The sequence below is a fragment of the Zeus faber genome, assembly GCF_960531495.2.
Source record: "Zeus faber genome assembly, chromosome: 10".
Lineage (NCBI taxonomy): Eukaryota > Metazoa > Chordata > Actinopteri > Zeiformes > Zeidae > Zeus > Zeus faber.
The window spans coordinates 27,576,495-27,589,733 of NC_137199.1; the positions used below are offsets into that span (position 1 = coordinate 27,576,495).

The 13,239-nt window shown below is 45.8% G+C and overlaps 1 protein-coding gene across 2 annotated transcripts; it reads right to left on the reverse strand.

The window, feature by feature from the left end:
- Positions 1 to 803: 803 nt before the first annotated feature.
- gsr (glutathione reductase) lies at positions 804 to 9,942 on the reverse strand. Of its 2 annotated transcripts, none has more exons than XM_080007596.1 (13): positions 9,842 to 9,942; positions 8,651 to 8,810; positions 7,394 to 7,420; positions 7,150 to 7,238; positions 5,986 to 6,055; positions 5,642 to 5,789; positions 5,388 to 5,442; positions 5,198 to 5,297; positions 4,838 to 5,092; positions 3,379 to 3,490; positions 3,033 to 3,164; positions 2,599 to 2,732; positions 804 to 1,460 (listed from the first exon to the last, which is right to left on the reverse strand). In XM_080007596.1, exons 1-13 carry the CDS (start codon positions 9,931 to 9,933, stop codon positions 1,311 to 1,313), a joined length of 1,524 nt encoding a protein of 507 aa, XP_079863722.1. In that variant the 5' UTR covers positions 9,934 to 9,942; the 3' UTR covers positions 804 to 1,310. The 2 variants fall into 2 exon arrangements, with proteins under 2 accessions (XP_079863722.1, XP_079863723.1); XM_080007597.1 differs by lacking the exon at positions 9,842 to 9,942 and adding an exon at positions 9,676 to 9,799.
- Between the last annotated feature and the right edge of the window lie 3,297 nt (positions 9,943 to 13,239).

Here is a 13,239-nt window from a genome sequence, read left to right on the forward strand (position 1 = left end):
TCAACATCTCCGGAGGGGGGGAAACCTTACGTCGCAATTAGACGCGCTTTCAGAGGAAAACCACTGCGAAGGTCCCGTGCCGCGACATCAGGTGTGTCATCCACCCTGAGCGACCTGTCCCCGGATTTCCGACGTAAATGGCCTCCGGTTGCAGGTCGGTGTTTTCCGAGTTCCGACGTGGCCGGAATGCAACACGGCAGCAGCTTGGACTCCGCGTCAACCAAGTGATTTAAAAAGATAAATATTCTAATTGGGACGTTTCCGCCCCTTCTGCCGCAATCTCACGATCATGCAAAACAGGCGAATGGGAAACGCACATTGATTCTCCGGCGACGTGATTAGACGTATGAAGCAGCAACATGTTGATAATTGGATCACGGGACAATCATAGAGCCTCGTTGAAACTCGTCTGTGGCGTTTGGAACCAACCGAGCGCAACCAACTGTTAATAGTGCATCTCGGCAGGTGACTCTGAACTACCTCGGCGCATTTCTAATTATTTGGCGCACGCTGTGTTTTTGTTTTCCGAGACAGGAGGAAGCCGGGCGTTGCCCTCCTTCACCTCCACGCACCTTGACGCGACGTAAACGCGGAGCTTCGACTGGACGCGTCCCCCCGGCCGGGTCCGAGTGGCCACACTGCCCCCTGCTGACCAAACCGCGGCACTACATTGTCATGTCAATCTATTTATTTTAAATACTGACAATGGCCTGAACCCCAACCAACCAAATACCAAGTAAGCTTTGAAAAAAATATATATAATAACAACAAAATTTAAAAAAAAGCACATTCAGAAACGTAAATTAAGAAAAAACAACTTTAGGTTTATTGAATCTTTACAACAGTACAGCAGATATAGTGTGGCCTGGCATGGGCAGCAAATAATGGCAGCAGTGTTTGCACTGTTGATTTGACAAACGACCAACAAACAACGAACCGTACACATGCAAACCATCGACCATCTCTTGACCACCTCATTTGATTACTTGACAACACCCGTCGAACCACCACCTCCATTTCACAATCACCAACAAAGGAAATTGAATATTTATTAAAAATGTCATATTTTGCTTCAAAAGACCCATGGTACAGTTGAAGAAAACTCAAAGTCGTGCCTTAATCCATTAAGGAAGGGAAAAATAGGAAAAAGAGAAATCAAACACTGCCTACATATCAGGTCACTTAAATGAGAGAAAATGGAAGTAAATAGGTTGTGATATACAGCAAGTCATCAAGCTGTTGCAACTCCGTCCTAGGACACTGATTAAAGTCGCTGGTGTTACCGGGAAAAACAGGGCTTTATCTTTGCATTAACGCATCGTGACAAACTCCTCCGATGAGGTGGGATGAATGGCGACAGTCCTGTCAAAGTCTGCTTTGGTAGCCCCCATTTTTATTGCCACGGCGAAGCCCTGGAGCATCTCGTCACAGCCTATGCCCTGCATGTGCAGACCCACCACCTAGGAAGGGACATGACGTAAAATGAACAAATTACAACAACACATCGGTGAAAAACGCAGGCGAGGGAATCTCATTACATCTACGGTCCTTAAAGCGTCACCAACATTCAACAACACATTGAATATGAACATTGAAAGCCTAACCTCTGGTCGAACACAGGTTAGGTCCTGTATCTGACTGGCTGACAGTGCCAAGTGATGTCCATGGATCTATCAATAGAACCCGATGAGCGACAACAAAATGGGCGCCTTATCATTTCAATGGAAGTTGTTCACCCAGTGCGCGAGCCCCTAATGGGGCCAATCATTTCCCCGCTCTGCTGGATGTCTCAACTCATAGAGATGTTGAGTGTGTTGGCAGCTTGTCCATGAACCACCATGTGAAAGGAGCTTTTCAGGGGACAGGCAGAGCAGCCTGCTGCTCTCATGAAGTCAATTTAAGGATCACCTGACACCCCTCCATACTTCACATACTACGCTCATTGTCAACATGAGAGCATTTTCTTTTTCTCCTTATGGCATTAATATTCAAATAATTTTAACATTGCTATAATGTTCGCTTAAGGAATGTATGATTCATGATGTGTAACATTAGTATTCGCTGAATCACTAACATTAACTGGTGGTAACTGTCATTCTACATAATGCTACTTATCTCCGTTCTCCTTTGATAAACGCTATAAAAGCTGCACAGCGGCTTTACATCACACACACAACTTTGCTTTTGGATTACCTGAAACTTGCCCCAATGATTTAAAATGTTATTCAATTTAAAAATACTTTTTTTCTTTTTTCATTATATTGCATTGCATTGCATGTACAATAATGGATTAAGAGACGCTTGTTAATGTGGCGTCTATGGGAAAAATGCTTTTTGGAAAGTGGAGTAAGGATTCGATAAATGCCAACATCCACGGAGGAGGACTATGAATTTGCCACTTGGAAAATGGCTGCTCAAAATCACTCTTAGGCAATTTGAAGAAAAAAAAAACCCAAACAAAAAAAAAGTCAAATAATGATAGTTTCAAACCGCAGTGATGAAATGCAGCAGTTCCGCTTAGAAGAATAAAGGCTAGACATATGAACCTTTGACAGTCATCTCATTAAGCACTGCTTTTAGGAAAATAAAGAGCCCTACCTTCTCCTCCTTCCCCACACACACCAGCTTCATGATGCACTGGGTCTTCCTGCTCATGATGCCGTAATACATGGGAGTGAAGGAAGTCTTGTAACACTTCACGTTCTCCTTTCCTCGACTTTTAATGGCTTCCTCTGGGAAATCCATGAAACCCATAAAAGAAGGTTAATATTGCCAGTTCTTGTGCAAACATTTCGTTCAATGAGACATCCCGTGCACTCCAAGGACCCTCTTATATAAATATGACAACTAAATAACTGAATGACAGTATTCCCTGTTATGAAGATGTAATTCAGTGCATGGATGGAGGAGTTCGGTTTGCCATCTTGACATTAGAACGTGGTCAGCCGTGGCAATACAGCAAACACCATCCATTTTAAACATGAAAAAGGGCACACAAGACTTGGGTACTTCTGTCATTAAAGCAAACTCACCTTCTGTGAGGCCCACGGTTCCGATGGGGGGGTGGGAGAACACGACGGTGGGAATGGTGGTATAGTCCATTTTGGATTCTGGCTTGCCCTCAAATAGTCTGTGCGCCAGCTTCCTGCCGGCGGCGATGGCAACTGCCCAAGCACAGCAGTATATACATCAATTCAATGGTGGACCAATTGTAATTCAAACATTAAACGACGAACATTCATATAAAGCTTTGTGCAAACATACAAGGCTAGATTGACCTCTTTTGAGGAAAAGGCTCTTTTGTTCTTTTTCTTTTTAAACAAACATCACATAGTTAAACATTTAGACTTGTCTTCTATTTGGGATGCCACGCCCTACCAGGCGTGAGCAGGGCCTTGCCGCACACATCTCCTACTGCGTAGATCCCCAGGCGGCTGGTATTCTGGAACTCGTCCACCACGATGTGGCCCTTCTCATCCGTCTCAATGCCCTGTCAAACAGATAAGACGGTGCATTTGGGCGGGCGGAGGAAGGACGTCAGGAAGCGGAGCCATGAAACATGGCTAACGCGGGACACTAGCGGGCTCTCCGCGTGGAGGAGATCCGCTTCCCTCCCCCCGAGGAGGAAATCAAGCTTCCACTCCCGTCTCTCAGTGTTTCAACGTAAAACCGGCCTCATCGAAAACGTCCGGGGGATTCTTCCCCCAACGACGCCAATTACTGTAATCACCGCCACCCACAAACTATTTCAGAGAACCGTTCAAGTTTTGTTTGCGACAGCCCCCAACGGATACGATCCAGAACGTCCTCACGGCCCTTTCCATCCGCGGTCACAGATGTCCGCCCGGCAGGAGGTGCTACCCACATCAGGCGGGCACGCAATTAAAAGCCCAATTCTACCTTTAATGCACACTCCATAAGCTGTCGATACTGAAACCAGAAGACAAGGAAACGTCTCTCACTGACTTCAGGGCGACGGGCGGTCTTTGATCAACTTTTTAGGCCTGGTTTGAAAAGGTAACAATTAAAACCTAAACTTTGATGACCCTCTTTGGCCACGTCTCCCTTGCTTTGCTGTCCTCGATATAAAGTGCTTGGGTCCTCGAGCTGATCACTGTCAATCTCATGACGCAGCACGTCGTCTGTGGGATTTTTATTATTTTTTTTTTTTTAAGCTCCCCTGGAGCTTAGAGGTTGGTTGGCAGAGAGACGGAGTGCGGGCGAGGAATGGGTCAAGGTGCGACGGCTTTGAAGCGAACTGAATACGGCTGGGTGCTCTGTCCGAGCGATCACGACGCGACGCAGGGGAGGTTCACAAAATGAATCTCAGCACGGCAGAGCAGTGTCGCCGAAAATGGATGCATGCCTCAAAGGAGAGGGAGACAGAGAGAGGGAGAGAGAGAGCTGGGTGTATCCCACAACTTTGGCGCCCAAAATGGGACAGAGCGAAGGAATGCAAAGAATGCGCATCTGATAAGGAGCCTCTGTGCCCGTTGGTACCTTTCAAAGGCTTTATCTCTGCCACACGCACACACACACACACACACACACAAGATGCAGACACAGTAATGGGGTCATTATGGAGCTTTTAAGAATATTATGTGAAGCGTGTGGATATTGATTATATAAGTGAGAGTAAAAAATAAAGGAATCTGAAAATATCTCCTCCGAGTCCTTCCTCAAAGCACTTCTGTGCAGCTTCCGACGCAAGGATCTGACCGTTTACGATCGCCTGCTGAGCAACCGACGCAAAGAAAAAAAAACAACAACAACAACAACAACAACAACTGTTATTTCAAACGCCAGGGAGCGAAATAAGGAGGGGAGCGGCGATCACCATTTGGCTGACGTTGAGTCCCGACGTGTTGGGTTCTCTGCCGATGGCCCAGAGCAGGCAGTCCACCTCCTGGATGGTGCTGATCTTCTCCTCGTCGTTCTTCTTCTCGGGGTCCTTGGTGACAAGGACGACTTCGAGGCCGGCGTCCGTTTTGCTCACCGACTTCACCTGGGTGTTCTTCCACAATTCAATCCCGGAGTTTTGCAATTCTTTCGTGCAATTTGCGCTTATCAAACTGTCGAAGTTCCTCAACACCTGTAGCCAGAACACGCACGGAGGAAAAGCACGTGCGTAATTCGCAGGGACGAAGGGTAGTATCATAAAAAACATATCCGCCTCAAAGGGGATTTTGCTTCTCACCCCTGTCTGTCTAATTATGAGGGACGTTTTTGACCCCAAAGTTGATAAGATCCCTGCCATCTCCACTGCGATATATCCTGCACCCACAATGACACTGCGCCTGGGGGGAGAACAACGGGTAAAATCACAAGGGTAAAACCTGCGCAAGGCCAAAACAAGAACCGGGGCGGAGGTGGGATGAAAATCTTACTTTGGAAGGCTTTCAAGTTCAAAGAAGCCGTCGCTGGTGATGCCCAGACTCGCCCCTGTATTTAAAAAAACAACAACAACACGTTACGTTGGACACAATTTTCGTCTCCCAAAATCTCTATCTGATAATTTCGTGAACAGGTCTGGGATGATGACAATGATGAAGTTTGCACATTCAAACAAATGATGTATTCACACAAATAAACACTTTTAATTATGGGTGTGATGGACGAGGATTCGTTGATCAGGACTTACCTGGAACGTCAAGGTCACTCAGGACGGAGGGGCGCCCCCCAGTGGCGATAAGGATGTGAGGCGCCGTGTACTTTTTTCCATTGACCTCCACGGTCAATTCAGGATCATCCGTAAACCTGGCATGACCGTGGATTGTTTCTATTTTAGCCTTGAAGAGATCAGCATTTATTTCACTAGAGATTAACAGCAAGTCGGGCATAACTGTACCAGTGCATTATACTTACAAGTAAAAAAAATATATACAAAAAAACAAAAAACAAAACTTAAGACATTTGAATTGGATCAAGATGCTCCACCTGATTTCGAGTTAGAAGAAACAATGAATGATATAAGTTGGAACACACCTTATCAAGGTTACTGCGATAAATGTGATTCAGCCGACCGATATAGGCGTCCCGTTTGCTCTTGAGAGTTCTGTAGGCAAAGGACAACAAAACTATTTAAAGGGGACCTATTATGCAAAAGGCAGTTTTTCAGTGCTTGTGCACATACATTTGGATCTCTTATGGTCCTACTAACACACACACACACACACAAACACACACACACACACACGCACACACAGTGAAATAAGACAAGCCAGTCGGTTTTTTTTTTGAGAGCTGTGCATTTCAGAAAACATGTCCTAAAACGAGCCATTCAGCTTTGCTGCCCTAATATACGTCATCGCAGTAATATATGCCACCTCAGCAGAATTAGAGCCGCCCCCCATCTGAGTAACTCCACCCACGCCTGGCGCTCGACCGGACCCGCTAGCATCGAAGATAAGGGCTATGCTAACACTTTGTAGTGTGCTGATAAGGTGAAATCAGTGAAAGTTTACAGAGAAATACAGCGGAATCCGGAGTAAAGCTCAAACCCCATTTGCTCGCATAACCTGGAACTCGTGCTCAAACCCCATTGGCTCAGAGAACCAGGGGCCTCAGGACGGTGGCTCCTCCCAATTAAACAGCCCGTTTTCCGACAGGGTGGATTGGACGCATGTTAGAATGGCTTGACCTATATTAACTTGGTAATAAGGAGCATAATAGGTTAACAAGGAATGTTATTTAATTTAACACCAAATATTTACTGAACTCTCATGTTCTTCAGCCGAGCCGATACAACCACATCATTCTCACTATTACCATTAATCTACTTCTAGCCTACTTGTTTTTTAAATAATGCCTTTATGTCTTCCGCAAATCACTCTAGATTGTCCTTGTGTATGAAATACACTATACAAATAAACTGCCTCATCTTGCCTCGCCTTAAACAAACAGTGCGGGGATTAAAAACTGCCTTTTGTTTCTTCCTCTTGAACATCGACACCCTTCCCTCATTTCTATCACGCACAAGCCCACTGCGCTGAATGCTGCAACCAGTTTAACTGCCCTACATCAAGATAAGAGAAGTAGGCTAAAGGGAAGCAACAAGATAATGAAATGACATCATGGAGAAAGAGGGGTAAATACGGAAATAACTTTCGAGTCCAACAGATTGTCATTGACTCCCTGGAGGAAACTTACTCCCAGCTGAAATGAGCATGTGCACCTTCAAAGCCATAGTCAGAATGATCATGGAGAAATTCTGCATGAACAGCTGCATTCCACATAACCTACGGGAAAAATATTATACATGCGTCTCATTTGACATTTCATAGATTTTTGTTAAGAGAAAAATAAAATTAAAATAATAATCAATGAACTGCTCTGTCTTTACAATGAGTTTAACATGCGCTCTGCACAATAGGGAAGAACAAATAAACTTTACCTTCTTAGGGACACAGCCAACATTGACCTTGAGGGAACAAAATACAGATAAAGAGCAAATGAGAAGAAGAAAACAATAAGATTAAGCAAAGAAAGAGCATTTGAAAGACAGTTGCTGTTTGTTTACAAGCATGTGATATGACGCTGGGCAAGAAAGAATAAATGAAGCGTCATCGGAGACAACACTTAGTCGGGTGCCTGGTTTCAGTGGTGGAAAGTAATGAAGTGTTTTTTTTTAACCGTCCTTTCGAACATTTTTCAACGATCTGTACTTTGCTACGTATATTCAGTTTCTGATATTTTACACTTTCGCTCCACTACATTTTAAAGCAAATAGCTATATTTTTTAGTCAACTACATTTCTTACAGTCACACTTCCACATTACTTGAGCTTTATTTATTATTATTATTATTATTATTATTATTATTATTATTATTATTAATAATTATAATTATTATTAATTATTATTATAATTTATTTAATCAGGGACTGGATCTACCTATTTCTTTGTAAATTGCAATGATTCGCAGAAAGAAATTCAATTTAGCCCTTTATGCCACATTGCAGGCTCTGGCTTTGACAAGTACTGTTAATAATTTAAGTACGAGCAAGTTCCTGTGTACCTTTACATAAAGGACCAGTGTTGAAGATTTCGTCGCATCTAGCGGAACGTACTTGGAAGAAATGGAATATAATACTAGTAAGTATGTTTTAACCAGTGTATAAACCCAAGAAAATAAGAATCGTTGTGTTCTTGATACCTTAGAATGAGTGGGTTTTTTTTTTTTGGTTTTTTTTAATCACCGTAGGGTGCGGCACCTGCACGCTTGGTATGGAGGGGTCGTTCAGTCACCGCTGGACGTCACTAAATCAGACCCACTGGTCCCGCAGACATGCCACCTGCGCTACACTGTCATTCCAGTTACTTTGTGTCGGGGTATTTGTGGGTTAGAAGGTCTTGAGCACTCCTCCCACCACGGAAACCTTGTGTCAAAGAAAACCCTCCATGCATTGTTGCCACAAACAGGACTGAGGTGGTGCGGTGCCAGTTTCACACACACACACACACACACACACACACACACACACACACACACACACACACACACACACACACACACACACACACACACACACACACACACACTCTGGGGGCTTCTCTGTTTACCTGGAAACACCACCACATGACAATGCGCACGGGGGAGCAGTTTAATAATAGCTCGGGACTAGAGCCAGGATAACGTTTGTTTTACTCACGCAGGTACCTCCGAGTTTGTGGCTCTCGATCACCGCGGTGGACGCTCCGAGCTCCGCCGCCCGGCGCGCCCCCGCCAGCCCGCCCGACCCGCCGCCGATCACCACAAAGTCGAAGCGAGTCGCCGCCGAGGCCATTCTCCGACAGATAACCTTGGGATTTCTGGCGGAGGGGGAAAATAAATCAAACAAAAAAAAAAACAACAACAAACAAACTAAAACAAACAAACAAACAAAAAGGAAAGACCGCGGGGAGTTAAAGCGACTGGGATTCGCGATCCGGGGATAACGTGATTTTTATGGCCATAACCAGGAAGCACGGCACACCCCTTTGTGCGGGCGAACGGGGAGGGTCCGATGAAAGCCACTGCTGTGTCATTATGAATTGGAACAATGGTTTGCAAATCCCACAAACCGGTTCGGACAATAGTCACAGTGATCACTCACACGGGCTGGCGGCGTGAGGCTACAGTAACAAAATAATGTCAATCAAAGGCTTTGATTAACATGTATTACTATTAATATTACTGACTTATTTATGTGAGTCAAAGGCAGCGACGTGACGAGGTTAATAAATCAACCAGCGGAGAGAAGGATGTGTTGTTGTGAAATTGGAACTCGGGCGACTTTGGAGGCGCCTGTGATCATGATTAAAACTATTAATGACTATGATTTACCAGAGACGTACGCCGCGTTCCAGTCAAGCTCGGTAACGTCTGCTTCCGAGCCGCTATCGCCCACGTTCCGAGGCGAGTGACCCGCGTTCCGTCGCCTAAGCGCGGTGGGAAGCACGGACGCCCGCAGTCAATGTGCGTGAGCCGGGCAAGACTGTCCTTTCTACCAGCTACAAAACGAACGCTAACATAATTTATCAGGCACGGTAGCTTGGGTCGAAGACAGGCATGTTTTATTAGATTAAAATAATAATAATAATAATAATAAACCTTCCAGCGGTGCCTGTTCGCCGCTGCCGTCAACGCCGCCCGCTGTTGAGACGTCGGGTGTGTAATCTTTGGGGAAACGCGCACCTGAGCGACCTGCCCCGAAATGACCCCCTTCAGTGGCCGCCGCTTTGCACCTTCCCCGCGAAGGTGGGATTCGTCCGACGAACTGCCTTCGAGCGCACAGGGGCCGGCAAGCCGCCTCGACTGCCGGGTTCTTGTTATGGCGTCGCGCAGGTTATACACCGCTCACCTCTGGGTTCCAGGGATCCGGCTGCAGAGCCCCCAGAACAGCATGGTTACCGCTGTGTTTACATGCGTCAAGCCGGGGGTTCGTTGTCGCATCCGGCGGATCGAGCGCCGGACAGCACGCCCCGAGGGTTGGATCACTTCCGGTGCAGGCAGCGGGGTTTGGTTTGGTTTGTTTTGTTTTGTTTTGTTTTTTGTTTTGTTTTTTGTTTTGTTTTGCCTTTTGATTTTTATTGAATGACGTCCCGCAAAAGAACCGTGTCGTTTGTCGCTTCAAATGACAAATGAATACATTATTAAGATGATCAGGAGAAACCAAGACGATAAAGCCTAACAAAGTAAAATGGGGAAGAGAGGGAGAGAAACAAGAAAAAAAGACAAAGGAAACTTGTGGATAAGTTGATAGAAAAGTTCGTATTTACTGCATTTTGTGCTAAGAGATGTAGAAATCATGCTCCATTTCCTCCAAAAACGAAAAAAAAACAACCAAAAACCCCCAAAACAATACATTTAGGGTTTTGGTTAATGAATTTGCATTAATGTTGATGGTTAGTAAGTTTGGACTGGACAGCTGGATGGAGGAGACAAAGATAGCGATTATAAAATGAGTATGCACACAGGGGCGTGTTCATGAAGAGAGCCTCGATCTCTGGGTAGAGCTGGTTATATAGTCTCTGTGGTGACCTTTACTGGCATCTGTCACAAAACTGTATGATAGCGTAAAAGCCGAACATTGCTTTGTGACACAAGTTTACGTTCATCAAAGATCATTATGTTCGGGAAATTCTGGGGATCATCGCTCTGTCGTGGAAATTCCAGCCACTCAGGTGGTTGATGCGTGGGGTGAGATAGTTCAGGTTAAACAGAAAATACAACAATTGTCACTTTGCCAATGTTCATTGCATAGAAGATTAATCAGCGGGAGGCACTTTACAGATCACACAGAATAGCAAAGAGTGTCTCCACCGAAATAAGTTGCTCGAGGGGTTATATCAACTACGTCACATGGGCCGTTACTTCAAAGATGCCTGGGTCACGTCGACAGTTAGCCTGGGTTCCTGTCTAGAGGCCTGTCTGTCTGTAGGCGCAATGTTTTTTGAGATTTACATGTAGATAGGCTGCCAGTTGTCTGAGGGCCCCCTTGATGAAATGTGGGCCATTATCTGAGGAGATTTTCTGAGGAATCCCCCACCTGGGAATGATGGCCGTAATCAGTGCTTTAGCTACCGCTGGCGCATCGGCCTTGGCCGTCGGGAATACTTCTATCCATTTCGAAAATATGTCAATCACTACTAGGCAATGTTGTTTACCTCGGCATGGGTCTAGGGTGACGAAGTCCATCATCATGTGGTCGAACAGTGCATCCGGGACCGGTGTCGCGGACGGTGCCGTTGGTTGGCTGTGGCCAATGTTGTCAGTGGTACAATTAAACATTTTTTACAAAAATTTGTAAAGTAATTTTTAATTCCCCCTCCCATTATGTCCCAATGCTTCTGTATTTCGCCCACCATTCTCCCCTTTGACACATGGTCCTTCCCATGCATGTGTCAATTTTGCATAATAAGGGTACAAACATTTTGGGAGGAAGGGCTTACTATTTTGCCCCTAACATATCCCGTTTACCAGGGTGCCCTTTTTCTTCCATGTGGCTCGCTCTTGTTTCCCTGCGTTTTGTTGGAATTCTTTGAGGTTTTCCCACAAGGGGGTAGTTACTAGGGCCGGCACCTGCAGTGTGTGTGTGGTTGCTTTTTCTTTGTGTGGCATGTTTAGCTGCTTTGTTGGCCAGGTCATTCCCTATGGCAATTGGATCAGTCATCCTGGTGTGCGCCGTGCATTTGCATATGGCCAATGGGGTCGGCAAAGCGATGGCTTCCAGGAGAGCTTTGACCATTTTTTTTCGTACCGGGTTACCGTCTGATTTGAAAAAGCCCCTTAACTTCCACATGGCACCAAAGTCGTGAACGACCCTGAAAGTGTATTGGCTGTCGTGTAGACAGTAAGAAAATGTCAGGCCGCCATGGTGCAGGCTCACATCAGGGCATACAGCTCTGTCTGTTGGGCAGAGAAGTGAGGTGGGAGTGGGTTTTGATTCTACCAGCCCGTTATCATGGACTATTGGGTAGCCTACTTCCGCCTTCCCTGTGTCTGGGTTTCGGGCAGACGAGCCATCCACATACCAGATATGATCACTGTTGGGGAGAGGTGTATCCAGTAAGTCCGGCTAGGGCGTCTTTTCTGACATCACCACTGCGTCTGTCATGTGGTTCTCCATCCTCCTCTGTAGGCAGGAGGGTGGCTGGATTTAGCATAGTATACCGTTCCAGGGTGATATGAGAAAGATATGAGTATGATATGAGTAAGAATAGTGGAGCTGTCTGGTCAGATGCAGATGGGCTGTTTTTTGTTGAAGTAGTATGGTTGTTACCGCATGTGGAACTAATAGCCCCAGAGGGCTGTAAGGCACTGGGCTAGCAGATGCTGTGACCGCTGCTGCTGCAGCGGCTACCGACCACATGCAGACAGGCAGAGCCGTGCTACTGCATCCATTTGTTGAGAGTAATAGGCCACCGGCCTTAATTTGGCTCCATGGGCTTGCATAAGGACCGCTGACATAAAGCCCTCCTTCTCATCCACAGTCATAGTGTATGGTTGGTCTGGGTTTGGGAAACCCAATGTCGGCGCCATGCTGAGGGGCCCCTTTCAGGTCCTCAAACGCCGCGTCTGCCGCGTCAGTCCATTGTACTTCGTACTGGCCCCTCAGGTCATGTCCTGAAGGGGCTGTGTCGGTCTTGCATAGTCAGTTATCCAGCGCTTGCAGTAGCCAGTGCACCTTAGAAATGACATTAACTGTTTCTTAGTGCTGGGACGAGGTATTTTTAAAATCACCTCTACCCTCTCGGGGCCTATTTCCTTCCAGTTTTCTGAGAGGCCGTGACCTTCATAGGTCACTTCTGAACAGGCTATTTGTAATTTTGACCTGCTTACTTTGTGGCCATTTTTTGCAGGATATTTTAGCAATAATACTATGTCTGCCTTACAGGCTTTCTGGTTAGGGGAGCATATTAATAAATCGTCTACATATTGGGTTACTGTACCAGCGTGTTTGAACGTGAAACCATCAAGGATTTCGGCTATTGCCGCACTTAATACTGCTGGAGACTCCGCGTACCCCTGGGGCATGCGGGTCCAGGTGTAACATTTACCTTTAAATGTGAACGCAAACCACTGCTGAGACGTTTCTTCCACTGGTATATTAAAGAACGCGTTTGCCAAATCAGTCACAGTAAACACCTTCATATCGCCGAGTATTTGGGCCAGTATGGTAGTGGGATAAGGGACCACTGGGACACGGCAATGAACAGCATCATTTACCCCCCTAAGGTCTTGTACAAATTGTCAATT

Bases quoted from the DNA above. Each gene is read 5' to 3' on its own strand.
- gsr (XM_080007596.1), bottom strand. From the start codon at position 9,933: ATGCGACAACGAACCCCCGGCTTGACGCATGTAAACACAGCGGTAACC. The intron at 5,298-5,387 runs GTAAGATTTTCA...TTCTCCCCCCAG, and splicing joins GAACTTGAAAGCCTTCCAAA to GCGCAGTGTCATTGTGGGTG. The intron at 5,093-5,197 runs GTGAGAAGCAAA...TTCTGGCTACAG, and splicing joins TCATAATTAGACAGACAGGG to GTGTTGAGGAACTTCGACAG.